The 26,556-nt window shown below is 56.6% G+C and overlaps 4 protein-coding genes across 7 annotated transcripts; 1 reads left to right on the forward strand and 3 right to left on the reverse strand.

Moving 5' to 3' along the window:
• Window positions 1-1,120: 1,120 nt before the first annotated feature.
• Window positions 1,121-12,656, forward strand: ILKAP (ILK associated serine/threonine phosphatase). 3 transcript variants are annotated; one of them, XM_030456568.1, is made up of 12 exons: window positions 1,121-1,200; window positions 1,866-1,931; window positions 2,683-2,739; window positions 3,560-3,679; window positions 4,493-4,619; window positions 5,903-6,009; window positions 6,431-6,524; window positions 7,701-7,788; window positions 9,021-9,142; window positions 10,860-10,979; window positions 12,101-12,182; window positions 12,401-12,656. In XM_030456568.1, exons 1-12 carry the CDS (start codon window positions 1,155-1,157, stop codon window positions 12,539-12,541), a joined length of 1,170 nt encoding a protein of 389 aa, XP_030312428.1. In that variant the 5' UTR covers window positions 1,121-1,154; the 3' UTR covers window positions 12,542-12,656. The 3 variants fall into 3 exon arrangements, with proteins under 3 accessions (XP_030312428.1, XP_030312430.1, XP_030312429.1); XM_030456570.1 differs by lacking the exon at window positions 3,560-3,679 and having other exon boundaries at window positions 12,401-12,626; XM_030456569.1 differs by lacking the exon at window positions 2,683-2,739 and having other exon boundaries at window positions 12,401-12,626.
• Window positions 12,657-15,937: 3,281 nt separating this feature from the next.
• On the reverse strand, window positions 15,938-17,850 carry LOC115598759 (erythroferrone-like). Its single transcript, XM_030456305.1, has 6 exons — window positions 17,481-17,850; window positions 17,114-17,301; window positions 16,906-17,014; window positions 16,750-16,831; window positions 16,547-16,625; window positions 15,938-16,245 (listed from the first exon to the last, which is right to left on the reverse strand). The coding sequence occupies exons 1-6, from the start codon at window positions 17,848-17,850 to the stop codon at window positions 16,147-16,149; spliced, it is 927 nt and encodes a 308-aa protein (XP_030312165.1). The 3' UTR covers window positions 15,938-16,146.
• Window positions 17,851-18,701: 851 nt separating this feature from the next.
• KLHL30 (kelch like family member 30) lies at window positions 18,702-22,752 on the reverse strand. Of its 2 annotated transcripts, none has more exons than XM_030456412.1 (8): window positions 22,690-22,752; window positions 21,599-22,413; window positions 21,356-21,524; window positions 21,061-21,147; window positions 20,691-20,846; window positions 20,407-20,595; window positions 19,747-19,892; window positions 18,702-19,147 (listed from the first exon to the last, which is right to left on the reverse strand). In XM_030456412.1, exons 2-8 carry the CDS (start codon window positions 22,370-22,372, stop codon window positions 18,896-18,898), a joined length of 1,773 nt encoding a protein of 590 aa, XP_030312272.1. In that variant the 5' UTR covers window positions 22,373-22,413; window positions 22,690-22,752; the 3' UTR covers window positions 18,702-18,895. The 2 variants fall into 2 exon arrangements, with proteins under 2 accessions (XP_030312272.1, XP_008499074.2); XM_008500852.2 differs by having other exon boundaries at window positions 21,599-22,439; window positions 22,690-22,714.
• A 524-nt stretch (window positions 22,753-23,276) lies between these two features.
• Window positions 23,277-24,905, reverse strand: ESPNL (espin like). Its single transcript, XM_030456306.1, has 2 exons — window positions 24,901-24,905; window positions 23,277-24,837 (listed from the first exon to the last, which is right to left on the reverse strand). Exons 1-2 carry the CDS (start codon window positions 24,903-24,905, stop codon window positions 23,313-23,315), a joined length of 1,530 nt encoding a protein of 509 aa, XP_030312166.1. The 3' UTR covers window positions 23,277-23,312.
• Between the last annotated feature and the right edge of the window lie 1,651 nt (window positions 24,906-26,556).

The following is a 26,556-nucleotide window of genomic DNA, read 5'->3' on the forward strand; positions in this document are numbered from 1 at the left end:
CAGCCCCCTGTGTCACTCAGAGCTTCTTCCTGGGGCGGGGGGCACAGCCAGGGGCACCTCCATGGACATCACCATGAGCACCTCCATGGACACCACCATGAGCACTGCCATGAACACCACCATGAACATCACCATGAACATCACCATGGGCATCTCCATGGGCACCCCCATGAACACCACCATGAACACCACCATGAACACCTCCATGGGCACCTCCATGGGCACCTCCATGAACATCACCATGGGCACCACCATGGGCACTGCCATGAACATTGGCACCACCATGGGCGTGGGCACAGCCATGAGCACAACCCTGGGCACTGCCATGAACACCGGCACCACCATGGGCACAGCCATGGACACCTCCATGAGCACCATGAAGGGCACCACCATGAGCACAGTCATGGGCACTGCCATGAGCACCAGCACCACCATGGGTGTGAGCACCACCATGAGCACTGCCATGAGCACTGCTACCGCCATGAGCACCGGTACCACCATGAGCACAGGTACCACCATGAGCACTGCCATGAGCACCGGTACCGCCATGAGCACCGGTACCACCACGAGCACCGGTACCGCCATGAGCACTGCCATGAGCACCGGTACCGCCATGAGCACCGGTACCACCATGAGCACCGGTACCGCCATAAGCATTGCTATGAGCACCGGTACCACCATGAGCACCGGTACCGTCATGGGCACCGCCATGAGCACCGGTACCGCCATGAGTACCGGTACTGCTATGAGCACCGGTACCGCCCGGGACCCGGTACCGCCCCGGGCCCAGCTCCCCGTGTGTTCCGCCATGGCACCGCCAGAGGGCGCTGCTCGCCCTTCCCCTCCGCCCCTCCCCAGTGATTGGTCGGCATGGGGGCGGTGCCAGGTAGCTCCCAGCCTCGCGATTGGTCCACACAGCCGACGAAGGCTGGAGGCGACGGCGCTGATTGGCAGAGCGGGGCGGCCCCGCCTCCCGATTGGCTACCCCGTGTTGGGGGGGAGAGTCCCCAGAGCCTCCTGCCGCTCCCGCCTCACAGCCACGGCGCTCGTCCCCACTTCCGGTCTCTCCGCGGCTGCTCATTGGCTCGGCGGGGAGATTGACAGGCGGGTGGGCGGGGCGGTGCCGGGCAGGAGGAAGCGGCGCTGCCCGCGCCATGGATCTGTTCGGGGACCTCCCGGAGCCCGGAGCCTCGGCGGCGGGTGAGGGGCTCCCCCCCGCCCCCTGCCCTGCCCTGCCCCGGGGCAGAGCCTCTGACAGCCCGCGGGACCGCTGCCTGCCCGCGCTGCGCCTGCTCGGCACGGCCCTGGGCACAGCGGGCCCTGCTGTGGAGCGGCGGTAACAGCTGAGGGGGTGGCGGGGCGGGAGGGGATGGCAGCAGAGCTGTGGGGAACCGGAGGGGCTGTGGGTTCCTTGTGCTCCTGAGGAGGTTTTAGTGTTGGGTTCGCTGTGCCTGGGGCCGGGGCAGGTGTGAGGGGTGAGCCGGGGGGCTTGGGCCGATCCTGAGCCTTGTCCTGCCCGGGCTGGGGAGGGCTATGGGGGGGGTCACCTAAAATAAACTAAAATAACTCGGTGGTTTCTGAGCCCCTTCCCATCTGCAGCATCTTGACCCGGCTGCTGAGCAAGGTTAATGCAAACTGCGTGGTTTCCCGGCAGAAATAACCCGAGTGTTGGCACGGCCAGAGCTGTGTCATCCCCATCAGGGCAGGGGGTGGTGTGCTGGGGTCGGAGCTGTCGGGTTGAGAGGTGAAGGAGAGGGAGCCCTGCTGGGTTCCCCCCCCAGCCTCACCTTGTGGAGGCCCTTCCAGAACCCCCCTGCTGAGGGGCTGCTTCCTGCAGGTCCTGACCCTGCCTTGGTGTCTTACAGGCAAGGAAGTCCAGAAAGGGCCCCTGCTCTTTGATGATCTCCCACCAACCAGCAGTGCTGGCTCAGGTAGGGGTGCTCCAGTCCTGCTCTTAGTTTGGCTTCCTGTGTTCTCTGTGTCAGCATCTCCCTGAGATTAAACTTTAGTCCTAAAGTGTTTTCTTATTTATTTTTATTTTTACCTCTGCATAACCAGAATGTTGTAGGTGTTCCATATAAATATTCCCTGGTACAAATGTCAGGCCTGAGCTTGCCTCTGCTGTTCACTGTAACAGAAGCTGAAATCTGGCTCGCTTTGGTGAAGTGACATTTTCATAGAATCACAGAATTGGCTGGGTTGGAAGGGACCTCAGAGATCATCAAGTCCAACCCTTGATCCACTCCCCCCGTGGTTCCCAGCCCATGGCACTCAGTGCCACATCCAGGCTCTTTGGAAAGATCTCCAGACACGGAGAATCCACTACTTCCCTGGGCAGCCCATTCCAATGCCTGATCACCCTCTCCAGAAAGAAATTCTTTTGAATCTCCAACCTAAACCTCCCCTGGCACAACTTGAGACCCTTTGTGCCCTCTTGTCTTGCTGAGAGTTGCCTGGGAAAAGAGCCCAACCCCCCCCTGGCTCCAACCTCCTTTCAGGGAGTTGGAGAGAGTGATGAGGTCTCCCCTGAGCCTCCTCTTCTCCAGCCTCAACACCCCCAGCTCCCTCAGCCTCTCCTCATAGGGTCTGTGCTTGAGAAATTTTATAACTTCTGCCCCTGGAGAAGAGCATTCCCTCAGAAGGACAGAGGTGTTTACCTGCTTGTCTTTTCTTGTGCTCCAGAAAAAGGAGGCTCTTTGCTCTTTGATGATCTCCCCCCAGCCAGCAGTGGTGACACAGGTAAGGAGCTGTGTCAGCTCACCCAGACTCTGCTGACCTGCCCCAGGGAAGCTGGATGTGTGGGACACTGGCTGTGGTGATCTGCTCGTGCCCCAATCAGTGACATTTGGATCTGACTCTTTTAAAAGTAAACTCCTGTCTGTTTCCAGCAGTACATCCCTCAGATGTCTTTCAGGGAGCCCCAGTGTGTGCCTGAAGCTCCCTGCTGTGGGAGTGAAGGTGCCCATGTGCTTGCTAAGAAGGAAGGCAGCACTGCCACTGCCCTGCCTTCTGTTGCTTTCCTGCTGGGGGCATGGACAGATGTGCCCACAGCTGTATTCAGTGTCTCCAAAACCAGGCTGTGGGTCTGGCAAGGCTTTCTGCATGCAGCCAAGTGTTTGCTAGCACCTGAGGGAAGGTGAGATCATTCACTACACCATATGAGAAGAAATTACCAGAAGGAAAAAGTTAGGGTTCTAAGGGCATGGGAATAATTCTGCTTGCTAGTTTTACTTTATTATTTTTTTTTATAACCTGTCTGGTGAAGCTCCCAATAAGTTTGCACAGTCAGAGTAACAAAATACACATTGTGGATTCTTGCAGGCACAGTTTGTAGGCACAAATAATAATAATTAAAAAAAAATAATTAGAAGCGTTCCAGCTGGAAATGGTAATTCCTGTGCAGTAAGCCACAAAAAGGCTGTTAGCTAAGAAGCAAACTGGGTTGGTGGGGAGAGTAGAAAGACTTGCTGGTGAATTTTCACCAGTAAAACAGCTGAAAAATTCAGCTGGCTGCCTTTTTTTATCTTTTTTTTTTTTTTTTTTTTTTTTTTTCTTTCAGCCTGCAGTGCTACTGAGCAGGTCTCAGCTGGGAGCCATGGGAGAGGGGAGAAGAGAAAGTCCTTGGAGAAGGAAGAGAAGAATGGCAGGGAAGAACTTGTGGAAAAGAAAGTTTGTAAAGGTTTTCAGACAGTTTGAAAACAAATGTACTCGATCTGTACTTTTGATTTGGGGCTGAGTAAGTGCAGAGCAGAGCTGAGCTTTAGTTCCTAAGTCTGCTTGTGTTTTCAGCCTCTGGAAGGGAACAAGCTGCTGTGGCAGTCTCTGGAAGCCCCTCTGCCACTCTCTTGTCTCCCTTGCCCAGGAGCAGGGGCTGCTGAGGTGGCAGAGGCTGATCAGCAACCACCTCAGCGTTTGCAGGACAAGTTCAGTTTGTGCTGTCAGGAGGTGGGTTGGTTGTGAAGCCTGTGGGAGGAAGGCTAAAGCCACACCAGTTTCTTCTTCCCCATCCACAGATCTCTCCTCTGGGTGGCTGCTGACAGAGGCAGAGCCAGCAGGGTTGCTGCTGCACACTTTGGCTGTGGTGCAGCTTTGGGAATGAGATGTTCAGAGGCAGAAAGGAAAAGGATTTGTTCTTCAAACAGCAGGCCCTGAGTTCCTGTCCTTAGCACCCTCTTCAAACTCTGCTTTGTTTAATCAGCACCTGCTTCCCCTGCCCACTTCAGCCCCTTTTTTTTTTGTAATGTCCCTGTTTGGGCTCAGCTGCCTGCCACAGGGAGGCAAACAACCTCCTTAGCTGCTGACTTAGGGGGTGCTTGGAAAGCCCTGGAGGTGCCAGGTCCCTTGTGGCAGGGGGAGAGAGAGCCACGTTTCCCTGCAGTGCCACAGGAGGGCTCTGGAAGCTGAGAGCTGGTGGCTGCTACACTGGTTTTTAGCCTGAAGTGAGGAGAGACAGGAGTGTGATTTGTGTGCATCTGCTTCCTTCCCCTTTTAGGGTCAGTGGGAATTCTTGGACTGAAGGGTTACGTGGCAGAGAGGAAAGGTGAAAGAGAAGACATGCAGGATGCACATGTCATCTTAAATGACATCACTGAGGAATGCCAGCCTCTGCCCTCCCAAATGTAAGTGGGACACAGGTACCAGATGAAAGCTGTGGATGGCAGCCATCCCAGGAGGTAAAGGGACTCCAGCTGCCTTCAGCTGAGCCCTTGGTAGGATCCTTTTTGCTTTGAGTGGTGATGTGCACACATCCTGGTGTGTGCTTTGGGCTTCTTGTTGGGAGACCTGGGTTGAATCATGAGCTGTGTTCCTGGACAAGTGACAGGACTGTTTTATAACACAAATAACTTCCCTTTAAGGGATGCTTCATGGATTTGGTCACTGACCTCACAAGGATTGTGAGGGCCTGGTAACCCTGCATATTGAGGCTCTGTTACCCAAATAACAGACCTTCAGTTTAATTATAAGTAATCAGGCCTCAGGTGTTTTACAGTGTGTAAAACCCAAACTGTGGCAGTGGAGAACACTTGAAAAAAAGAGAAAACAGAGATCTGTCAGAATTCTGATTTGAAATGTTTCAATCTTTTAGCAAATTAACACCTGTAACTATGTGTTGGGGCAGTGTGTGTACTTAACAGAGTTCCCTTAAGCATCATCCTGATACTGTGTTTAGTTTCTGAACTGATATTGTCCCAAGAGCTTTGTTTGCTTAGGGATCTGAGTTCCTTGATTGTAGCATGGTGTCAACAGGTTTAGGCATGGAAGGAACTGTAGGAGTGGTTATTCTGGTGTCTGTGCAGTGCTGGGGAGCTGCAGTGCCCCCAGGGTGACATGTTGAGCTGCTTTTATGCCAAGTTGTGGCTTCTTTTCCTTTCATTTCTTGAGGGCTGAAAAGTTACAAGAAAGTTCCTGGCTCGGAGCTGTAAATACTTGAATGTGTGAGCTTAGAGACTTCATAGAATCCCAGACTGGTTTGGGTGGGAAGGGACTTTAAAGCTCATCCAGTTCCCACCCCCCTGCCATGGTCAGGGACCCCTCCCACAGCCCAAGGTGCTCCAAGCCCCATCCAACCTGGGCTGAGACACTGCCAGGGATGGGGCAGCCACAGCTTCTCTGGGCAGCCTGGGCAACCAGGGGCTCAGCACCCTCACAGGAAGGCAAGAATTTCTTCCTATTACCTAATCTAAACTCCCCTCTTTCAGTTGGAAACCATTACTTGTAGCCCTGTCACTGCATGCTCAGCTAAAAAGTTCCCCTCCAGCTTTCTTGTAATCCCTGCAGGCATGGGAAGGCTGCTGCCTTTGTTTGGTTCTTGGGGTATTTATTCAGTCTAGCTGACAGGGGGTTATGGGGGTGGTTAGCAGCCTTCCTTAACTCCTCTGTGCCACTCTGTGTTCCCTCACAGCACACGTGTCTCATACTTTGCTGTTTTTGATGGCCATGGTGGAGTCCGAGCCTCAAAATTTGCAGCACAGAATCTTCACCAAAACCTGATTAAGAAATTTCCTAAAGGTGAGTGTGGGGTGGTATGAGGGCTGTGGGACAACCATCACCTTTTCTATCTTGGCATTATGGGTTGGGGAAATTGCTTTCTTTGGGTGTAGTTCTACAGTTCCTGTTGCTTATTCCCAGTGGGTTTGGGAGACTGCACTCTCTCCCAGGGAAAAGGGCTGGAAACCTTTTCAGCACAGGAGTACTGAAGTGTGAGATGTGCTGTTACCAGTTTTGGCAGTTGAAGAGTGAAAACAGGGGAGAGTGGTGTGTCCTCAGTGTTCCATAGGTGCTGCCACAGAGATTTCTGGTATCTTGAGCCCAGGGTTTGCTCTGGTGTTCTGCCCAGGGTCTGAGAGCTGCAGAGCCTGGCTGAAGGGTGGCTGGGAGGGGAGAGACTGATGGATTTCAGCTGGAGCTGAGCTGCTGTTTTCTCTGACAGGTGAGGTAGTCAGCGTGGAGAAAACTGTGAAGAGATGCCTTTTGGACACCTTCAAACACACAGATGAAGAGTTTCTGAAGCAGGCATCCAGCCAGTAAGTGTAAATGATGCTTCCTGTGCATTTGTATTCCTCAGCTTGCATCTCACAGGCCTTAGGGCAGAGGAAACCCTGAGTGTTGTCTGTGCTTTGGGTAAACCCCATACTGTTTAGCTATGCCTGCCAGCTGAGTGCCTATTAGAGCTAGATCATGGCATGTTCTGGTCTCACTCTGTGGTCTATAGGACTCCTTGGACTAAAATGCATATTTGTGGTAAAGGAAGAAACTAAAACATGACCAAGAATGCACCTCCAGCCACACCAGGGCATCTCCTTTGCCTTCGTTTTGAAGACTGATCATGTTACTGAGGTGATGTATCCCATGCTGCCCCAGATAGGAGCTGGCTCAGTCTCTTAAGCCTAATCAGATCTACAGGTTTGCCAGGAAAAAGGAAAAAAAGCTTCCTTCGGTCTGTCACAACATTGTCATTCCCAAACTGGTCCCATGTGGTCAGAAACATGACTTCTGACAAAGGAGCTGCAGAAGGTGGTTAATGACAGCTGTCCTGGTGACCAAGTGAATGATCTTCATTCATCTGCACCTCCAAAGTTGGGGAAAAACTGGATGAAACTGAATTCTAGGTCTAGAAATGAGTCTCAAAGCTTGTTTCAGTGGTGAATGGTGTGGTAGCAGGCTTCACTGTGGGGAGGAGGAGGAGGAGTGGGCAGCTGTAATCTAAGAAAAGCTTCTCGTTTTACCCAGAGCTCTGGTGATACAAGCTTAGCTACACCAGGGGAAATATCAGGAGAGTGACTGACTGAATGAATGATGCTGCTGCTGAGGGGGAGTGGTGAGGACTGGGGTGGGCAGGCAGAGTTAAAGCAGGAACCTCCCAAGGAGGCTTTTAGGGTGCTTGTTTGCTCACAGTGCCATAGCTGCTGAGCAGTGCTTGAGCCAGGTGAGGAAGGGTTGTGGGGCTGTGGGGAGTGTGGCAGAGGGTGTTTGGATCAGCTGGGCATGTAGAAGGTGGTGCTCCCTGCAGCTCCTCTGTCCTTGTCCAGCTTCATGTTTGCCACCACGTTTCCCTGGCTGCTTGCAGGCAGCTGCTGGGGACTTGTGCTGCCTGCCTGCCTGCTGCATGTTGGCACAGGATGCTTCCAGGAGGCCCCTCTGTGAGTAACTTCTTAAATACTGCTTTTCCCCCATGGTAATCTCATTCTTGTTCCTTTCAGGAAGCCAGCATGGAAGGATGGCTCCACAGCTACCTGTGTGCTGGCTGTTGACAACATTCTCTACATAGCCAACCTAGGGGACAGCCGGGTAAGCAGAGAGGAGCAGCAGCCCACTGCTGGTGTTCCAGTTCATCTGAGAGATTGACAGAAGGGCAAGGTGTTTGTTTGGGATGTCCCAGTTACCATGAGCTCTGGAACTGTTCTTGCAGAGCTCCTTGGTCTGGGTGTGTGCAGTGTACTTCTGTGTTGTCTCCCATGGTGTAAAACAGCTGGGTCTGGGAGCTCTCTCTTGATGCTAAATACCCCACGGTGTCTGGAAGAGAATATTTCAGTTGGAAGGGACCCACAATGATCATGTTGTCCAGCTGCTGACCCAGGGGGCTGGCTAACTGTTAAAGCATATTAAGGGCATTGTCCAAATGTCTCAAACACTGCCAGGCTCTGGGCATTGACCACCTCTCCAGGAAGCCTCTTGCACTGTTTGACCTCTCTCTCAAAGAAATGCTTCCTAATGTCCGGTCTGAACCTTCCTATGGCCTTGAACTATAACCACACACCCTGTCCCTGGATCCCAGGGAGATGAGCTCAGCACCTCCCTGGCCTCAGGAAGCTGTCAAAGCAGTGAGGTCACCCCTTAGCCTCCTTTTCTCCCAACTAGACAAACCCAGAGCCCTCAGCAGCTCCTCACAGGACACTCCTCCCAGCCCTCCTCTGGACTTGCCTTCACATCCTTCTGAACCTGTGGGGCCAGGACTGCTCAAACTGCTTTGGATGAGGCCACACCAGTGCTGAAGCCAGAGGGATAATCCCCTCTCATGGCTGGCTCGTGTTGCTGAGCTGGATGCCCCCCAGGATGGGGTTTACCCTCGTGGTGTCAGGCACCCTGCAGGCTCCTGCTGAGCCCCTGGCACCTCCAGACCCCTCTCCCCATGGCTGTTCTCCAGCCACTCCTCCCAGTTTATACCTGTGCCTGGTGTTACTCCACCCCCAGGGTAGAATCTGGTACTTGGGCTTGTTAAATTTCATGCCATGGATGATTGCCTGGTGCTCCAATCTATCTAGATACCTCTGCAAGGATTCTTGTCCTTCAAGAGGGTCACTAGCACCTCCCAGCTCAGTGTCATCAGCAGACTTGCTAAGTCAGCTCCTGCATCCAGGTCACTGCTAAAAATATTGAACAGGAACTGAGCCCTGGTGAGCAGTCAGCAGCCAGGTGCAGCCCCATTCTATGTGACCTGCAGCTCTTTTCTCAGGAAAGCTGTTGTTGCTGCAGCCTGGCTGCTGGTGCTGTTTGCTGACGAGGGTTTTTGGTCAGCACAGGCGATCCTGTGTCGCTACAACGAGGAGAGTCAGAAGCACACAGCCCTGAGCCTCAGCAAGGAGCACAACCCCACCCAGTATGAGGAGAGGATGAGGATACAGAAAGCTGGGGGAAACGTCAGGTGAGTTCCTCGAGTGTCTCAGGGAACAAATGCAAAGCCTGGGTCTCAGCACTGAGTTTCTGGGGCTTCCTGAGCCCAACGCTTACGCTAAGGAGGGCGTGGAGGGAATCCCCTCCTGCCAGTGGGAGGCACAGTGCTGTCCCGAGCACTGAGCTGTCCCAGGGGTTCAGTGGCTTGAGCTGATTGATGGGAGATGTTTTCCCAGGGGCTGACAGTGGCAGCAGTGCTGTGCTGCAAAGGCAGGAACCCATGGGAAAGCTTAGCACTGCACTGCAAGCATGGGTGTGATTAAGCTTGACCTACAGAGCTGGGCTTGATTGCTGAAGAAGTTCCCATTTGCTGCATACTGTGGCACCAAAGAGAACTCAGTCCCTTGCTTGCAGCATCACCTCTTTCTCCTTGTCCTGTAAGAGGAGAGGGGTGGTGTGAAAGGGCACAAGAATCCCTTGACATCAGTCAGTGTTCCTTCCCTGGGACTCCAGCTGATGCACCAAGGTGCCTGCAGTAGGAGGGAGACTTTTGGAGCCACTACAGGGTTATCTTAATGTTCCTCTGCACGTATACACACATGGCTCTTTGGGCAGCAGTGTCTGATTTCCCTGGCTAGGTCCTCTCCCTTCTTGGAAAGCTGTTTCTGGATTTAATGGTGGACTCTGGTGCAGGTGAAGTATCTTGGTGCCTGCAGAATGCCCCCTGGAGTGGGGAGGGGTGAGCTCAGTTCTGTCATACTGGAGTGTCTGGAGGGCCTTGTTCCCCTTATCTCTGGAGAGCACATGCTGCTGCTTGTGCTTAGCACTGATCTATCTTTGCACACAGGAAAGAGATGGGTCAGTGTCTGTTAGCTCTTTTCTGAACTAGGGGAACAGCTCCCTGGCTTCCTGAGGGACTGTTCCACTCTCTGGAGTTCAGAATTTTGGACTCAAGAGATAAGTTGCAGAGCATATGAGCATCACATCTCTCCTCTGTGATGTGCCTCACTTCTTGATTTAATCTCAATCCAAGATGGTTGGACTACAAGATGAGTAACCTTATGTCTTTCCAGGGGAGCCTTTTTGGGGAGGTTGTTCCTTGTTGGAAAGGTGCATTTTGGGAAGCTGCTTCTCTTGGGGCAGCACTCAAGAAAACCTTTAGCAAACAAAACTGCTGCCTAAGGAGGATTCTTAGGCCTCACAGAACTGGTTGCTGCAATTAGTGGTCAGTAAATCCCAGGTTATCAGGAGAAAGTGTGGTTCTGACTTCTTGGGACTGCCCCCAACTGAGCCTTTCTGTTGGGATTGGTGTCCTTCATGGCAGGAGGGGCAGCTGGCTCGGGTCTTGCTTCCTGCCACCCTGTGCTTCTAGAGAAATGCACTTTGCTAGATACCTTGCCAAAAAATAATCCGTGAATTCAAACCTACACCTTTGGGAGTTCAGCTCAGCAAGTAACTCTTACTTCCCTGGCTTGCTAGGGTAAGCAAGACTTGAGTTAGGGCAGGGAGATGGAAAAAAGCCTTGAAATCTCCCGACTTCATTTCTTCCTCCCCTGTTTTTCCAAAGCTTCACACAAAGACACAGAAAGGAAAGAAGGGAAGATTTTAACTTGCGGGGGAGGATTTGTGTGAGGCAGCTGAACGTGCACTGCAGAGTGTCCCCAGCAGGCAGTGCAGTGGAATGTGCTTGTGCAGGGAGGTCTTTTTTTTATTATTTTTTTTTTTTTCCCCTCTCTCTCCTCGTGCAGGGATGGGAGAGTCCTGGGGGTGCTGGAGGTTTCCCGCTCCATCGGGGATGGGCAGTACAAGCGCTGCGGGGTGATCTCTGTGCCAGACATCAAACGCTGCCAGCTGACACACAACGACAGGTACAGCCTGCACCCTGCTCTGCTCCGAGGAGCAAACACCCCTTCTGCTCTGCTCTCAGGGACAAGACACCTCAGACTGGTCACCCAGAGTCAGAGGAGGCTCTTACTGCTGGTGTCTCTTCTCTCCTGTTACTTGTTGGTGCTCTAAAATAAGTTCACACACCAGTTTTCAAGCAGTTGGTTAGGGCTTGAGTTCTTGGGGTCTTACCCTGTCCAAAAGTTGTTTCTAGCAGCCATGGTGCCCACAGATACCATTGCATTCAGCTCTGATATTTTAAGATTTGAGAGACTTTTCTAACATATGATTGGCAGTGACAAATTGCTGTGAGCTTTCATGTCAGGCTCTCTGGGGTGAGAATGTAACCCAGTACCTCCTGCTTTTTCCAGGAGGAGAATTCTGTATCAAGTGATCCACTAAAATATTTCTAAAGATATTCTGAGCATCAGGCTCCAAAATGATGCCTTCAGAGCCATGTGCTTCTCTGCAGCATGGTTGTAATTTTCCTTGTCCTGTCTGGTTTGGGCTCCTGTTACTGCAATCCCTGTGCAGGCAGGGAGGATCCCTGCCCCATCCTCTGGGGTGAGGCTAAGAACCAGCTCTCCTTGCCTTGGGCTTTTTGTCTCCTCAGCCTTCTGCAATACCTTGTAGCAGAGTTTTCAAGTCACAGTTAGGCCTTGTATTTCTGGATTAAGCTGCTCACTTTTCTCTTGAATATTTATACTTAAGTTATCACATACCTCAGGAGAATGGAAATGTAAAGAATTTAAAGGGGATGCACATGAGGTTGGCTGTGTTTCTCTTGAATTAGCCACTTCACAGGGAAAATATATGTATGAAAAGGACTCAAAGGAAATAAGTTTCTAGAGAAATCATGGAACTTTCCAGCAGAGCATAGTGTGTGTTCTTGCTTAAGAGTGTAGCATCAGTAGAGCTGTAGGATGCACTGCTCTATGTCTTCTATTGTTTGCCTGACTCCCTGGCCTGTACTTTGAATTGCCTCAGCTCTGTGAATGATAGGTTCTGGAGGGATTTTCAGATGAGCTTTATGGCATCTTCCCTTTGGACTGGAGGAATTTTGCCAAAGATTCAGCTTTGGAACTTGTCTCTTCTTGATTTCCAGGTTCATTCTGATAGCATGTGATGGCCTCTTTAAAGTCTTTACACCAGAAGAAGCTGTGAACTTCATTGTGTCCTGCTTGGAGGTGAGGAGAAAGCAACGTGGGGGCTGCGTTTGTCAGTGCCAGGAGCACAAATTATTAGGACTCCCACTTGCAGAATGGTGTTTCTGGCAGGGTAACCTCCCTTACACCTGAGGTTGTCCTCATCTGGTCTTTTGTCCCCCGTGCTTGGAAATTACCATGTGCTTGCACTTAGGCTGTTTGCTGGGAGTTATTAGCCTTGGCTTTCCTTGTCTCTACAGGATAAGAACATCCAGATGAGGGAAGGGAAGCTGGAATGGGATGCTAGGTACGAAGCTGCCTGTAACAGACTGGCCAACAAGGCAGTGCAGAGAGGGTCAGCAGACAACGTCACGGTGGTGGTGGTCAGGATAGAGCACTGAGATCCCCAGGATCCCCAGCTTGTGGTGGGTGCAAGGGAAGGGAGAAGCTGGTGGGCGTGCTTGTGTGGCTGAGGGAGGGAGGATCCTGCTGTAAATAAAGTTGTTTGGGTTTTTTCTAATGCTTGGCCAGTGGTGTTCTTCAGTGGCTGCCAGAGTGGGTCAGCCTCCTGACACATCTCTTGTCCTGAGAGCCCTTACTGAATTTCTTGGTAAACCAAATCATTCTGTTTGGCAGAGGTGCTTGCAAGAGCAGGCAGCTGTGGATATGAACCCTGCCATCTGCTCTGAACAGCACTGTTCAGCTCCTTGGGCTTTATGAGGAGGCTCTGAGGAGAGTCCTGAGCTCCTCAGACTGACTCAGGTGGGAGCTAGGAAGGAAATCCAGTCCTGAAGGTGGGTGGTGAGGTTGCATGCAGCAGTGATACAAACCAGGCTTGCAGAGCAGCAGTGTACCCTCCCTCTGCTTGCAGAGAACACTGGGGTTTTAGCCCAGCTGTCACACACTGAATCCCATAGACTTGCCATGGCTGGGAAAGACCTCTAACATCACTGAGTCCAACTGTCAGCCCCCATTATACATCCACCACCCAAAAAAAAGAAAAAAAAAGTGTGTCACTATTACTAGAACATGTTCTGAAGGGCCTCACCTGCACAGCTGTTAAACACCTCCAGGGATGGTGACTCCAGCACCTCCCTGGGCAGCTGGTTCCAGCACCTATCTACTCTCTCAGTAAAGAAATTCTTCCTAATATCTTTTCTAAACTTCCCTGGTGCAACTTCAGGCAAAAGCAGCTGGAGTTTGCTCTCCCAGTGTTTACTGTAAAAGTGTTTTTATCAAATTGACCTGCCAGGTAGCAGAGCTAAGAAGGGTTCTGTGCTGGGCTGTGTGCTATCTGAGGAGCAGGCATCTTGGGTTTTAGGTACTTGTTAAGTGTTGTGTGTCTCCTGCCATCCCCATTCCTCTACCATGGTGTTTTCCAGGGAATACTTGGCTTTAGACCAACAGAGAGTGAAAGCTAAACAGCCTGGGCTACCAAAGCACTTCAGTTCCTGATTACACAACTCTCCTGCCCCGTGGGTGAGATGGTACAGTGAGGAAGATGAGCTGGTCAGTCTGTGCCAGGCTTCTTGTGCAACCTCCTTGTCCTGCATGAGAAACAGTGCAGTCACAGAACAGCTGGACAGGCTGGTATGGTGGTGCCTGCACCAGTCCTGCACAGGGCTGTGAAGCTTTCTGGGCTCTCTCCAGCTCCTTGTGTTCTCTGGAGCTTTGGGAGGTGGTCCACAATCTTGGGCTGTCTGTTTTCTTGAAGCTATCTTGTTTGGGATGGGTGCTTTGACCACCTTTAATCTGTTTCTGCTACAGCAGAAATCAGTTTGAGTTCCTGGGCTTGTTCTAATGGTTACGCTAACTTGGAAGGAAGGAAGGAAGGAAGGAATACTCTCCATGTATTTTGGTTAGCACTTTCCTCTGACAGCTTGTTCTGCTCCCAGCCATTCCTGCATCCTCTGATTGCACTGCAGGATGAGCTGAGATGGAGTTGCCTATCTTAGCAGCACACTTTGCTGCTCTTCAAAGCCAGATTTCCAGAGCCAAGGCAGGGTAGTGCCTAATTTAGTGGTTAAAGTCTGTGGCAAACGAAACTGATGGCAGATTTCAGAAGGGCAGCTTGCCCTCCCTTCTCAGCTCCCTGCTTTTCACCACTCATGCTCTGGGCAGAGCTGTGTGCTGCACTGAGCCAAGCTTCTGTCTCTCTGGTGCTTCCTCCATGAGGCCCTTCTTAATTCCAGTACATCAACTGGGGAAAGAAGCCTGAGCTTGAACTTCTTTGACTGTCTTCTCTCCTCCTCCCTTCTCTTGTTTCTTCTTTTTCCTTGCGTTTGGAAAGACCAGCAAGAGCACAGCTCCAACTAGGACCATAATACACAGTAATATGATTTCCAGTAAAATGGCTTGTTTGTATTGTCCATTTTTCAGGGAAAAGGGGAAAAAGAAGCACTGTGGAGCAGGTTCCACCATGCTTGTGAATAGTCAGCTCCAGCTTTAATGGAAGTCAAAAACCTGTGTGCTTATAGGTCCTGATAGGATGATGGGGTCTGCAAGAAGGCTCCTGAGAATAAACTCTCCCTTCCTGAGTGCTCAGCAGCATCCTGGTACTGTGGAGAGCTCTGGGACAATCACCCCAGGGTGGCCCATGAATAAGTGTTGTACATGCAGCTCCCCTCCCTTGAGGCTGACTGAGCTTCTGGTCCCCTCCCAGCACCCAAACAGCCTCTCAGAAGCTCTGTCTCAGTTAAGTCCTTAAGTTTTGTGTTCAGGTGTGCTGAGCTCTTTATGTCTTGCTTGCAGAGGACCAGCTTGGCACTCCATGCTCTCCAGAAGTGAGTCCTTTTTGTTTCTTCACAGGTGGGTTTGGTAGGAAGGGACGGTGTCTGATCTGAGCCGGGGTGCCTTGGCTCACAGCCAGAGGTGGGAACTGGGATGTGCTGCCTGCACTGAGCTCCTCAGGATGCTGCCTGGGTGTTCAGCTGGGGGGAAAAAGCCTCTCTCCTTTCAGAGACACATCGGCTTTGCCGCGGGAGAGAGGTCAGCCTTAAAAACCACAGAGTCTGATTCCAAACACCCCCCCCACAAAGAGCTGCAGCAGCAGCAGCTGCTTCTCCAGGCTGCTGGAGGAGATGCAGCCAGTGGAGCAGGAGGGTCAGGGCCAGCAAAGCCCTGGTGCTCAGGTCCGGGGCGAGGAGGCTGCCTCCTCCCTTCCTCTCAGCGTGGATCCCTAAGAGGGAAGGTGGGGCTGGGTGCAGTTCAGGCTATCTCAGGGTGTTGCTGGCACAGCTTGCCCAGTGCGACCCTGCTACTAAGAAATCAAAGGTGTCACTCCCTCTCCCCACGCCCAGCCTGCCCGGGTACCTCTCCCGCAGCCCTGGCTCAGGCACGTAGCCCCGCACTCATCCCGGGCTCAGGCAGCTATCGGGGGCAGAACCAGGGGCGTATCTGGGCTGCCCACAGCCTGGGCCCTGTGCCACGGGCAGGGAACGCCTGGTCTGGAAAGCCACAGGCCAGGAATTTGCTTTATCGGGGCATTGCTCTGCTTTGCAGATCAGCTGTGAAGGACGCTGGCTTCTGCCAGCAAATACTCACTGCTGATACACTGCAGAGAAGCTAAAGGGATACAAATAATCTGTTTGGGGCTGCGGAGGAGCTGGGCAGGGAAATCTGCTGAGAGCAAGAACGGAGATGTGGGACTCTGTCCCAGGCACCAGCAGCTGGCAGGGTGGGAGTGGAGACCCCAGGGAAGCAGCTGGCTGCCCCCATCATCAGTGCTTTCCAAGACAGGTTTTCAGCCTTAGTCTTTAGATGAAATCTCACTCACTCAGCTCCTTGTCAGGCTCCTTTATTATCATTACCCTTTCCCCCTGATCTTTTGCATAGCTTCAGATGGTCCTGGAGCATGAGCAGTATCAGAACTGCCTGCAGCTCCTGCAGCAGCAAAAGATGTTCCCTACGCTTGGTGCCGAGCAGGGGAGGTCTGGTGGCTGGCAGGGAGCAGGGTCTGGCTGCTTCTGGTCCAGGCTCAGCTCCCTGCACGGTGCCCGGTGCCTTTTCACACCCCCAGCAGAACGGCGCTGAAATCGGAGCCCCTTTGAACGGTGAGGGGAGAGCCTGCGGTGTTGTCCACGAAAACAGAGGCATACTGCCCAGCCTGGAGGGGAGAGAGAGAGAGATTAATGGGCATGGGTCACCTCCTTCAAGCACCAGGCAGAGCCTGGCAAAGCAAAGGAGGCGGCTGACCCCCGTGCACAGCAGCTGAGAGCTGTAGGGGCTGCTCAGCCCCTGCCCTGCGGGGAAAGGATGAGAGGGAGGCCAATAGGATGGGCATGTCCAGACCTCAGCCCCGTGGGACCTTCAGGGCTGGAGCTGGACTCAGAGCCCAGCCTCGGAGCTGGGACCACAGGAAGCACCTTCCTGCTGGCAGAGTCCCAAGCAGAGGTGGCACCACTAACCTGCAGGTAAAGGACTCCAGTGACAGAGATGGTGAAAAGGTCACCACCACTCTCCAGCCTGGACACTGTCTCCAAATTGCTGTGGAAGAGGGAGGATGGTGCTGGGGGAGAGTGTGTGTCTCTCCTTCCCTTGGGGATGCTGGGCTGCTTTATCCCTCCCAGGAACGGGGTCCATCTCCTCTCCTGACTTTCCCCTGCCCTACCTGTTGTGCCGGCAGCGGCTCTGCACGCAGATCAGCACCCGAAGGCGATTCCCCCGCCCCTTCCTCCGCGGTGCTCTGCACACTGAGACAGAGGAGAGGGTTAAAGCTAGCCCAGACGTCCCGGGCAGGGACACGGGGAGTTGTCCGAGGGCTCACCGATGTGCAGCTTGGCCGTGAAGGTGTAATACCCAGACACCGGGGCCGTGTACTTCCCACTGGTCAGGTTCAGCCCGGAGCCCCGGTGGAAGATCACCTCCCTCTCCGGCTGGGGATGGAAAGAGGTTTGGGTTGGAGAACCTGGGAGGTGGATGCCACGGGCAGCAAGGTGCTGCAGGCAGGAAGGGGAAGCAGGCTGAGCACTCACGATGGAGTAGAGCTGCAGCTCTTGTGGCACTCTCTTCTCCACCGAGATGTCTTCCCGTGTCTGGCAGCGGAAGGCTGCTTCCACACGGCGATGGGACCCGGCCTGTTTGTTGCCTCCCCTGCTCTCCTCCTTTTCCCGGTACCCTTCCCAGGCCTTCCTGCACATCTTCACCTGCTCCTTCACCATGCCTGACCCGAAAAGCCGACCAGGAGTTGGCTTTAGGATGGAACCCTGGCTTCTCCCGGCCTCAAGTTGAGACAATGCCTGGCCCAGCCCCTTGGTGCCTCATCCCTACCGACCCCTGCTCCTACCCTGGGGTCCCTGCCAGCGTCCCCTTACTGCAGCGTGCCCCAGACCTGGTGGGTACCTTTCAGCAGGAGCTGCAGCTCCCTCAGCAGCTCTTCCAGCGCGGCGGGGGCCCCGGGCACACCGATTTGCGAAGCAATCTCGGGTGAGTTTCCTGATGATTGGCCGGGGGCTGGTGCTGTCATCCCAGTCCTGCCCCGTCCGCGGTTGCCGTCGGTTCTCCCTGCGCTCCCGGCCAACAGCATCCAAGCCTGGCGGGGGTCCACACCGCCGGCCCGGGGGTCGCGTGTCCCCCCCGGCTCCCCGCGTCCCACCCCCGCTGCCCTCCCCGCAGCTGTTCCCGCGCCCGGCGGCAGCTCCCGGTCCCGCCCCGAGGAGCCGGTGCCGGCTACGGCACAGAAGAGAACCAGGCAGAGTCCCGGCAGCCGCATCCCGTCGCCGTTACCGGGAGGGCGGCCCTGGCCCCGCCTCGGGGCTCACGAAGGCGCCGTGGGGCCCGCCCCGCTCCCTAGGGGAGCCCCAAGCGGGTCCCCCTCTGCAGGACGCGGGGAGCCCCGCACGGCCCCTGGGGAGCAGTGCAGAGCTCCAGGAGCAGGGAACGCTCCCCCAGCCCGGTGGTCTCCACCCCACACCCCCCCCCACAGAGCTCCTCGGCATGCGTGGTGAATGCCGTAATAATAATAATAACACTAATAACAACGTGACACAGAGCTGATAAACTATCAAACACTGCTGGCAGATCTGTGCCATCCCTGTGATGGCTGTCGGGGAAGCATTGCCTTGTGGTGACCCCACCCAGGTTATCCTGTCTGCCGGGTACCAGCAAGGACAGGGAGCACTGCCTGGCTCTGTCCCAGCACCAGGAGCCACCGAGCTGCCAGCTGCTTCATGACGACCCCTTGGGTCACTTCCCAGGGGACTGTGCTGTCCATCCCAGGAAAGAAACCAGGATGAAGCACATGGCAGCAGGCCACTCTGCCACCTGAGGACACAAAGCATCCAAAAGCTGGGTTAACCCTTTATCTCCTGTCATTCTGCTGGAGCAGGTCTGACATGGCAGTGTGGGCCAGAAAGGTGCCAGAGAGCTATGAGTGTCAGGGAGAAGAGATTCTCTCAGTGCCTCTCATATTTCTCCATACTGGACGTCAGCATCATGGGGAAAATGCACCAGGCAGCAAAGCTCTTATGGGATCACTTTAGGAGGCCTTAAACTATTCTAAAATCTTTTCCATTTTGAAGAGGAAAAAACCAAAGCAAAACTAAAAGAAAGCACTAGCCAAAGTGTGTTTATAAGGAGAAGTTTACTCCTGGTGGTTGGGGTGGGCTACAGGCTCCCAATGCCCTAGGCAGCCTGGCAGAGGGGCTTCCATCCCCTCCTCCTCCCCTGCCCCACCTGCAGAGCTGAGCCAACAGCAGGAAGAGATGTGAGAGGGGGAAAGCAGCTGTGCAGGAGGAAATGCTGCACTCTGAGCTCTCCTACCACCCGTGGTCCCCCTGGAAAGCCTCTGTCCACTTGGAGGTGTCCATGAAGATGGAGGAAGAGCTGTGGAAGAGCCAGAGGCACGGCAGGGAGCCTTCCCGTGTCCAGAGGTCCTTGGAGCAGTCATACACCTCCATCTCCACCCGGTAGTCCCCATCCATGCCCTTCCAGTGGCCACCCGTGACGAAGAGCCGGTCGCCCAGTGGCACCATGCCCCCATTCTCATGGAGGGTGTGCAGCAGCTGCACCTGTGCAAGGAGCAAGGTGAGAGGCACAAAGACATCCCACCCCCCCCACCCCGCCCACCTGAGACCTCCCACTCCCCCTGTGGAGGACATTGACCAGCTGGGTGCATCCCTCCCACCCCATCTTCCCAGTGAGGTTTGGAGGCTCCTGGGGCCATGTCTTGCTTGTAGCAAGCATCCCCATGTTGTGCTTGGTCAGGAGCAAGGTTGGGGCTGCTGCAGGGAGTCTGGAGGGCAGAAGGGACAGGCAGGATTTTGCTGGACTGCAGAGGCAGAAGCCCTGCACACCCTGCAGGAGGGTGGCACTGGAAAAGGGAGGTCCTGTGGGCTTCTGCAGCGTGAACACTGCTTAAAATCAATAACATGGTGTGAAAGTCATGCTCCTAATGCAGGTGTGACAGTGCAGCAGTGAGGAAGGACTGGGGCATCTCTGGCTCTGCAGGGGTTAAGAGAGCCAAGGGACTAGTGGGGTGAGGAGAGAGAGGGTGCTGTTACCCGCTGGGGAGGGGTTGCAAGAATGTGGTTGTAGGGTGCTACCAGGGAGGGAACAGCTGCCCCAACTCCCTGGGAGGGTGATGGTGCCCAGTCCTGCATCCATCTACCTTCTGCCAGATGTTGGCCTCTGGGTTGTACACGTGGACCTTCTTGGTGTTGTCACCGATGAGGTAGATGAGCCCATGCAGTGTGGCACAGCGAGGTGCTGAGAGGTACTTGGGGATGAAGGGGGATGTGATCACACTCCACAGATCTGCAAGGAGCAGCCATTAGCAGCACATTCCACCCTTGGCTCTCGAAGCAGCTGCCAGCGACCAAAAAAAGCATTGCCATGCATGTGGCTGTGTAAGGGGGGGTTTGAAAAGGAGGGGACAGAGAGGCCAGGCAGGGTGGCATCTGTGGTCTCCATCCCACACAAGACTCTTGCATTAAAAAAATAATAATAAATAAATGGGAGGAGTTACTGTTTGTAGCAGTGATGTGGAATGGGGGAGACCACCACAGGTTGCAGAGGCTGCCCGAGGAGGTGGAATTGTCACGGGGTTTTGTTTCTCCCAGGCAAGCAGCCTCCCCCATCCCTCTGCCCCAGGCATCTTCTGGGCTGTGCTGCCAGCAGCCGTGCTCCTGGCTGTGCCACAGCCATCACCAGCACCTAGTGACATCCCCTGGGAGCACAGGGGGCACAGGACATCACCTGCCTTGGGGTCCCCTCAGTCCTGCTCCCCGGGAAGGTGTTGCTGGGGTGTGGGAGTGGGGTCAGCTCTCACCTTGGACGGGATTGTAGCACTGGAGGGTGAGGGCGTTGTACTTGATGGCACAGGAGCCCACCAGGTAGAGCTTCCCTGAGCAGCCGGCAGCCGCGAAATTGCTGACGTACTTGGGGGCCGGGCTGATGGCACACCAGCTCTTGTTGTAGGGGTCGTAACGCTCCACCTCCACTGCATCCACTGTTGTCCCTGCAGGACAAGGGGATGCTGCAGCCACCCCACTGCTCTGGGACACCCGTGGGCCCACGCCCTGGCAGTACCCAGGGGGTCTTGGGGGGTCTTACCCCCGATGACGTAGATCTCGCCGTTGAGGACGGTGCTGGTGTGGTTTGTCCGGGCTCTCAACATGGAAGCGATGCCCTTCCAGGCACCCTCCTTGGGGCAGAAGCACCAGGCCTGTGTCGTTGACCACGTGTCATTCTGAGAACCACGGGAGCCACCTGGAGAGGGAGGGTTCAGGGGGACAGCTCCGGAGTGCAGCCATCCTTGGGCAGCCCTTGCCAGTGGCTGAACCCACCCAGGGGAGGGCTTTGCTCAGAGAGGAGGGCAGCCCCTGGCCCTGTTCCAGCATCCCATACCCACATCTTTGTTCCAGATTCTCCATCCCCACTCCTTGGGGACACCCCACCTTGCACCAGCAGCCGCAGCACCTACCTGTGACATACACATTGTTGTTCAAAGCCACCAGGGAAAAGCCCCATTTGTTGTAATCAGGGAAATCGGGCAGAGCCATCCATCTTCCTGAAACCCAGCAGGGCCAATCAGTGACAGTCTCCCCCCAGACAGCAAGGATGCTTTTAACCAGCTCTGCTCCCCTCTCCCTCGTGCCCCTCCTGACACCAGATCATTTGGCAAGAAGCAGTTTTGGGGTAGATGGAGGGTTAATTAACATGTGGGGGGTGGGGGAGGGGGTGGATGTGCTTGCCCCCTCCCTGCTGCGGGCACTTACTGCTTTTGGGGTTGTAGAAGGCGAAGTTCCTGGGAGCAGCTGGCATCCCTATCCCCCCATCCTCATCCTCATTCTCCTCCAGCACTCGACCGCCAACCACCACCAGCACCTCCTCCAGCTTTGGTGGTGGGGTCCCTGGGTTCTTCCAGGATCCAGCACTGCTCCGACTCTGGTGGAGAGGTGGGACCCTCAGGCTCGAAGCTGAGCTTCAACTTCCCAGCTCGGGGGGAAATAAGGACCCACCATGGCAAAGGATCGAGTGACAAGGGCCTTGCTGGCATCCGAGTCGCGGACGAGGGGCTCAGTGGCTAACAGGTTCTGCAGGTACTGGTCGGGCAGTGAGACGAGGTGGGCCAGCTCCAGCAGCTCAGGCAGGAACTGGGCTCGGGGCCCCGGGTCGTGGCGGACCCAGCGCAGCACAGCCTCGGCCAGGCTCTGTTCCTCCTGCACCTGCAGCTGGTCATTGGAGAGGTAAAGAGCCAACCTCTCCTTAGAGAGCTGGAGGAACTCCTCCTCCCGGGAGACAGCTTCAAAGTTCTCCTTCAGGAAAGACCAGGCCTTGGAGGAGACCTCGGGGCAGCCGTGGCTCTCGCCAAACTCACAGATACCCAGGCAGTTGGAGGCATCCATCTGCTGCCGGAGGTATCGGCTGCAGACCTTCTGGATGGTGGGGAAGTGGAGCTGGCTGGAGGTTCGCATCAGCCCCTCCACGTTGCCCTGGTTGATGGTCACCTTCCCCGTGTAGGCAAAGTCCAGCAGCACCTCCAGCGCGCTGGGGTCGACCTCCTTCAGCTCCACCCGTGCTGCGATGCTCTCGGCAAAGTCACCGGAGAACATGGCATGGAAGTAGTGGCTGCAGAGGGCCAGGATGCCGCGGTGGCAGGGGAATTCCTGCCCGCCTGCCACCAGCGTGACATCCGCCAGCTTGGGGTTAGCACGCAGCCGCTGCAGACCCTCCAGCACGCCCTGGGCGTGTGAAGGTAAGCAGAAGTCAAAGTCATCCACATTCCTCACCATGGTGCTGGGGATGGCCGTGGTGCCCCGCCGTCAGACAAAGCCTGAGCAGAGCGTGGCAAGGATGTCCCTGCCAGGAAAAGGCAATGCCGGATCCCTCTCCCTCACCGCTCCCCAGAACAACCGCCCCTTCCCAGCACCTCCTTTACAGCAGAGGTGCTCCCTGGAGACCCCCCTGCCTCCCGGATTCCACAGGTGGCCTGGATTTCTCCTCCCTGCCCCAGAGCGGGACCTGCCACCGATTTTTCAGGGCTGGGGATGGTTTGGGGACCGGGCTGAGCCTCACTCCGGCTCGCTCCCCCCCCGACCTCCACTCTCACCTGTGCTCTGCAGCCCTCGGCCAGCCCCCCGGGAGGGAAGTAGCCGCGGTCCCTGCGCTGGGCAGGGACACTCCTGCGCGACACGGGATCCAGGCGGGACAGGAGGGGACAACACGCTATTTTTAGGCAGCACCGGGACACAGCTCCCTGCTCTTAAAGGCAACGCGCGGACAGAGCCGCCCATCCCCATTGCCTTGAGGCTCTGCTCTTTCCGAAAGCCTCTCTCCGGGGCCAGCCGGGCACCGCAAGCCTTGGGGAAAGGCTCCCACCCACGATCCGCTCCCTTCACCCCATCGGTCACCGGGGATCCCCGCGATGTCCCTCCTCTGCCACCCCCGGCTGCGCTGCCGAGTGTTAAATATAGGATATTATCTCACTCCCCGGCGGACATACACAACCGGCAGCAGCCGCCTCGCCGCGGGGAGTCGGGGGCCGAGGCACCGATCCCAGGGGTGCCGGTGGGGTGCCGGCGTGGCCAGGCGATTGCTCTTCACCCAAAAGCTTTCGCTCCCTCCCTCCCTCTCTCTCCCCGGGAAGCATCGCTCAGCTCAGAAAGAAGCGAAAAGGATTTTATTGCAGCCCGCGGCTTTCAATCAGCCCTCCGCCCTCCCCGCCAGCGGGCATCACTCCTCCAAGCTGAAGATCTCGGCTTCCTTCTCTTTCCAGAAGGCGAAGCTGCGGTCGATGTAGCGGCAGATCTCCTCCCCGTCTCCCCAAGCCTCCTCGTGCTGGCGAGCCAAGCTTTGTGGGGATCCGAAATACCTCGCCTTGATGTCGTCGAATCCGTCCAGCCAGCTTCGCCGGCCGGAGGCGATTTCGTCGGTGACGGCTCGGTGGAAGGAGCGGACCGCCGGCCACCCGTGCCGGCCCAGCTGCTCGAAGACCTCGAAGCAGAGGAGGTGGCGTCCGCGGCGCTCCTCGGGGGGCAGCTCCTGCTCCAGGATGCGGAAATACCCCAGCATGAAGAGCTCCAGCGACAGGCTCTCGTAGTCGGCCGGCTCCCCGTTGGGCTTGGCCACGAACTGCTCCGGGGAGAGCGGGGCGCAGCGGGCAGCGGGCGGCGGCGGGGGTCGGCGGGACGCCGCGTCCCTCCAGCCGCCCAGAAGCCGCTGGATGGCCGCTCTCTGCCGCACCAGCCGGGCAGCCACCCCCGCCCCGGCCCCCGTTGCCTTGCGGGGGTCCCCGGCGGCCGGCGGAGAGGGCCCGTAGGCGGATCGTTTCCAGTGGCTCAGAAAGAGCATCACGATCCGCTCCTTCCTCAGGCTGCCCCACTCCGGTCCCAACCCCGGCCTCGGCCCCGGCCCCGGGGAGCCGCCGCCTTCGGAAAACGCCTCCTCGCAGCTGATGCCCGAGTCGCTGGCAGCCTCCGTCCCGCTACCCCCGGCCCCCTTCCCCTCCGTCGCCCCCCACGGCGGCTCGAAGGCGTCGCGGAGGCTGCGGACGCAGACCCCGCACTGCCGGATCTCCCGCTGCGCCAGGCTGCCCCCCGGCTCCCGGGGCTGCCAGACGGCGGCGGCGACGACGGGGGTAGTGGCGGCGGCGGGGGAGGCGACCCGCGGCCCCTCGGCGTGGGCCAGCAGCGCGGCCAGGCTGCTGACGGCCCCCGCCAGACGGCCACACCAGTGGGGCAGGGGCTGCCCGGGGGCAGGCGGGGGGCTGCGTACGGTGATGTTGAGCAGCGGGGCGGGCAGGAGGGCCCGCAGCTCCCGCGCCAGGCGCCGCAGCTCGCCCTGGTACGCCTCGCCCCGCCGCCGCAGCCTCAGGCTCTCTACCGCCCGCTCCAGCTGCTGCAGGTCCGCTTCGGTCAGCAGCTCCCCGAAGGGGCCCAGCACGGCTTGCCGAGAGGGTGAAAAGTGCCAGGACCCCGCGTCCTGCGATAAAGGCGCCGTGACTGTCCCCCCCGGGCCGGCAGCCTGCTCCCCACTCCCCGTCCCCTGGCCGCCCCGTACCTGGCCGCCCGCCGGGGACTCGTCAGCCGGATGCGCCCGCAGCCGTCGCACCATCACCTGCCGCTTCCACTCGGGGATGAGGCGTCCCCGCTCGTCGTGCGTGGGCACCAGGGAGTCGACGTCTTCGTCCAGGGGGTACGGCCCGGGGGGTTCCGTCGGCTCCGGAGCCCCATCCTGCGCAGCAGAGTCACGGGGGGGGCTACGGGAGGGGTCGGCAGCCAAGGGGACGAGCCGAGGGCCGCGGGCGTAGCCAGCGACCTACCGCATGGGTGAAGAAAGGCGCCGGGATCCTGGCCCGCTGAGGGGGTTTGCGGAGCTTCAGCTCCACCTGCACGGACCTGCCGGGCTCCATCCCCCGCCGGGCCGCGTGGTTGCCGGGGATAGAGGCGCAGGCCTCGTCCTGGAGGAGGACAGGCAAGGGGAGATGATGGACCCCCGACACCCCCGAGGGCCCCCAGGCAGGCAAGGGGAGATGATGGACCCCCGATGCCCCCGAGGCCCCCCAGGCAGGCAAGGGGAGATGATGGACCCCCGACACCCCCGAGGCCCCCCAGGCGTGACGGGCTGAGGGGTGCCCCGTGAGGATGTATGGTACATCACCCCCACATCCTTGCAGAGAACCCTCTCCAGGGAACACCCATGGGTGGATGCTTCCTTCGGAATGAGACAGAACTGTATGGTCCCCGCTGCCCCCCCCTCCCCACCGGGGACACCACAAGGCCCTCGGCAGCAGAGGACTGAGCTTGGGGCCACCCCCACTGCTCCCAGCCCTTCTTCGGGCATCCCACGTCCCTGACCCACCCACCCCTCTTTCCCCAGCAGATGGGGATGCTCCTAGGAGCCTTGACTCCAGCAGAGCCTTACCTGCAGTGGAGGGCTGGGCTGCTGCGCTCAGGAGGGAGCCTCCCCACTGAGTGTCGGAGGATGGGTCCTGCCCTGCCCAGGAAAAAGGTGGGTGCAGCTGCTACCCCAAAGCCCCCCCACAGGAAGCACAAGGAGCACTACGGAGCAGGAGGGAAGGCCAGGGAGTCGGGATCCTGAGGAGGGCAGGGGCTGCAGCAGCAGTGCTGGGGCCAGGCAGAGAACACAGTGAGCATCCCATTAATATTTTATAGGGGCATCGAGTGGCAGCACCAGGGCTCAGTGGCTGGCACTAGTGCCAAGCCTGGAAACAGTGGCTTGGTGTTTGTCCCATTCCTCTGTCCAACAGAGAATGTCCCTGTTCTCTGCTGAGGATGGCCATGGCACCTGCCCCACACACAGCCAGGCCAGGTTTTGGAGCCAGAGAATCATAGAATCATAGAAACTGGCTGGGTTGGAAGGGACCTCAGAGATCATCAAGTCCAACCCTTGATCCACTCCCCCCGTGGTTCCCAGCCCATGGCACTCAGTGCCACATCCAGGCTCTTTGGAAAGATCTCCAGACACGGAGAATCCACTCCTTCCCTGGGCAGCCCATTCCAATGGCTGATCACCCTCTCCAGAAAGAAATTCTTTCTCATCTCCAACCTAAACCTCCCCTGGCACAACTTGAGACCCTGCCCTCTTGTCTTGCTGAGAGTTGCCTGGGAAAAGAGCCCAACCCCCCCCCTGGCTCCAACCTCCTTTCAGGGAGTTGGAGAGAGTGATGAGGTCTCCCCTGAGCCTCCTCCAGCCTCAACACCCCCAGCTCCCTCAGCCTCTCCTCACAGGATCTGTGCTCAAGTCCCTTCACCAGCCCAGTTGCCTCCTTTGGACCTGTTCCAAAGAGGAAGCATTTTGCACCGACTGGCACAGAGGACAGATAACAGCAGTGGGGCATCTTCAGCAGAGGGACCAGCAGCACTGCTACCCTGGCATCTGTTACCAATATTCAGCCAAGTCTGTGTCCCTTCCCTCCAGCACCATCCATTATATATGGCCAGGATGGATTAGCAGG

This window comes from Calypte anna, chromosome 9 (assembly GCF_003957555.1).
Source record: "Calypte anna isolate BGI_N300 chromosome 9, bCalAnn1_v1.p, whole genome shotgun sequence".
Classification (NCBI taxonomy): Eukaryota; Metazoa; Chordata; class Aves; order Apodiformes; family Trochilidae; genus Calypte; species Calypte anna.

Bases quoted from the DNA above. Each gene is read 5' to 3' on its own strand.
- ILKAP (XM_030456568.1), top strand. From the start codon at position 1,155: ATGGATCTGTTCGGGGACCTCCCGGAGCCCGGAGCCTCGGCGGCGG. The intron at 1,201-1,865 runs GTGAGGGGCTCC...GGTGTCTTACAG, and splicing joins GCCCGGAGCCTCGGCGGCGG to GCAAGGAAGTCCAGAAAGGG. The intron at 2,740-3,559 runs GTAAGGAGCTGT...TTTTTCTTTCAG, and splicing joins AGCCAGCAGTGGTGACACAG to CCTGCAGTGCTACTGAGCAG.
- LOC115598759 (XM_030456305.1), bottom strand. From the start codon at position 17,850: ATGCGGCTGCCGGGACTCTGCCTGGTTCTCTTCTGTGCCGTAGCCGGC. The intron at 17,302-17,480 runs GTACCCACCAGG...TTTTCGGGTCAG, and splicing joins GCTGCAGCTCCTGCTGAAAG to GCATGGTGAAGGAGCAGGTG. The intron at 16,626-16,749 runs GTAGGGCAGGGG...CCTCTTCCACAG, and splicing joins AGCCGCTGCCGGCACAACAG to CAATTTGGAGACAGTGTCCA.
- KLHL30 (XM_030456412.1), bottom strand. From the start codon at position 22,372: ATGGTGAGGAATGTGGATGACTTTGACTTCTGCTTACCTTCACACGCC. The intron at 20,847-21,060 runs GTAGGTGCTGCG...CTCCCTCTCCAG, and splicing joins CAACAATGTGTATGTCACAG to GTGGCTCCCGTGGTTCTCAG. The intron at 20,596-20,690 runs GTAAGACCCCCC...CTTGTCCTGCAG, and splicing joins CGAGATCTACGTCATCGGGG to GGACAACAGTGGATGCAGTG.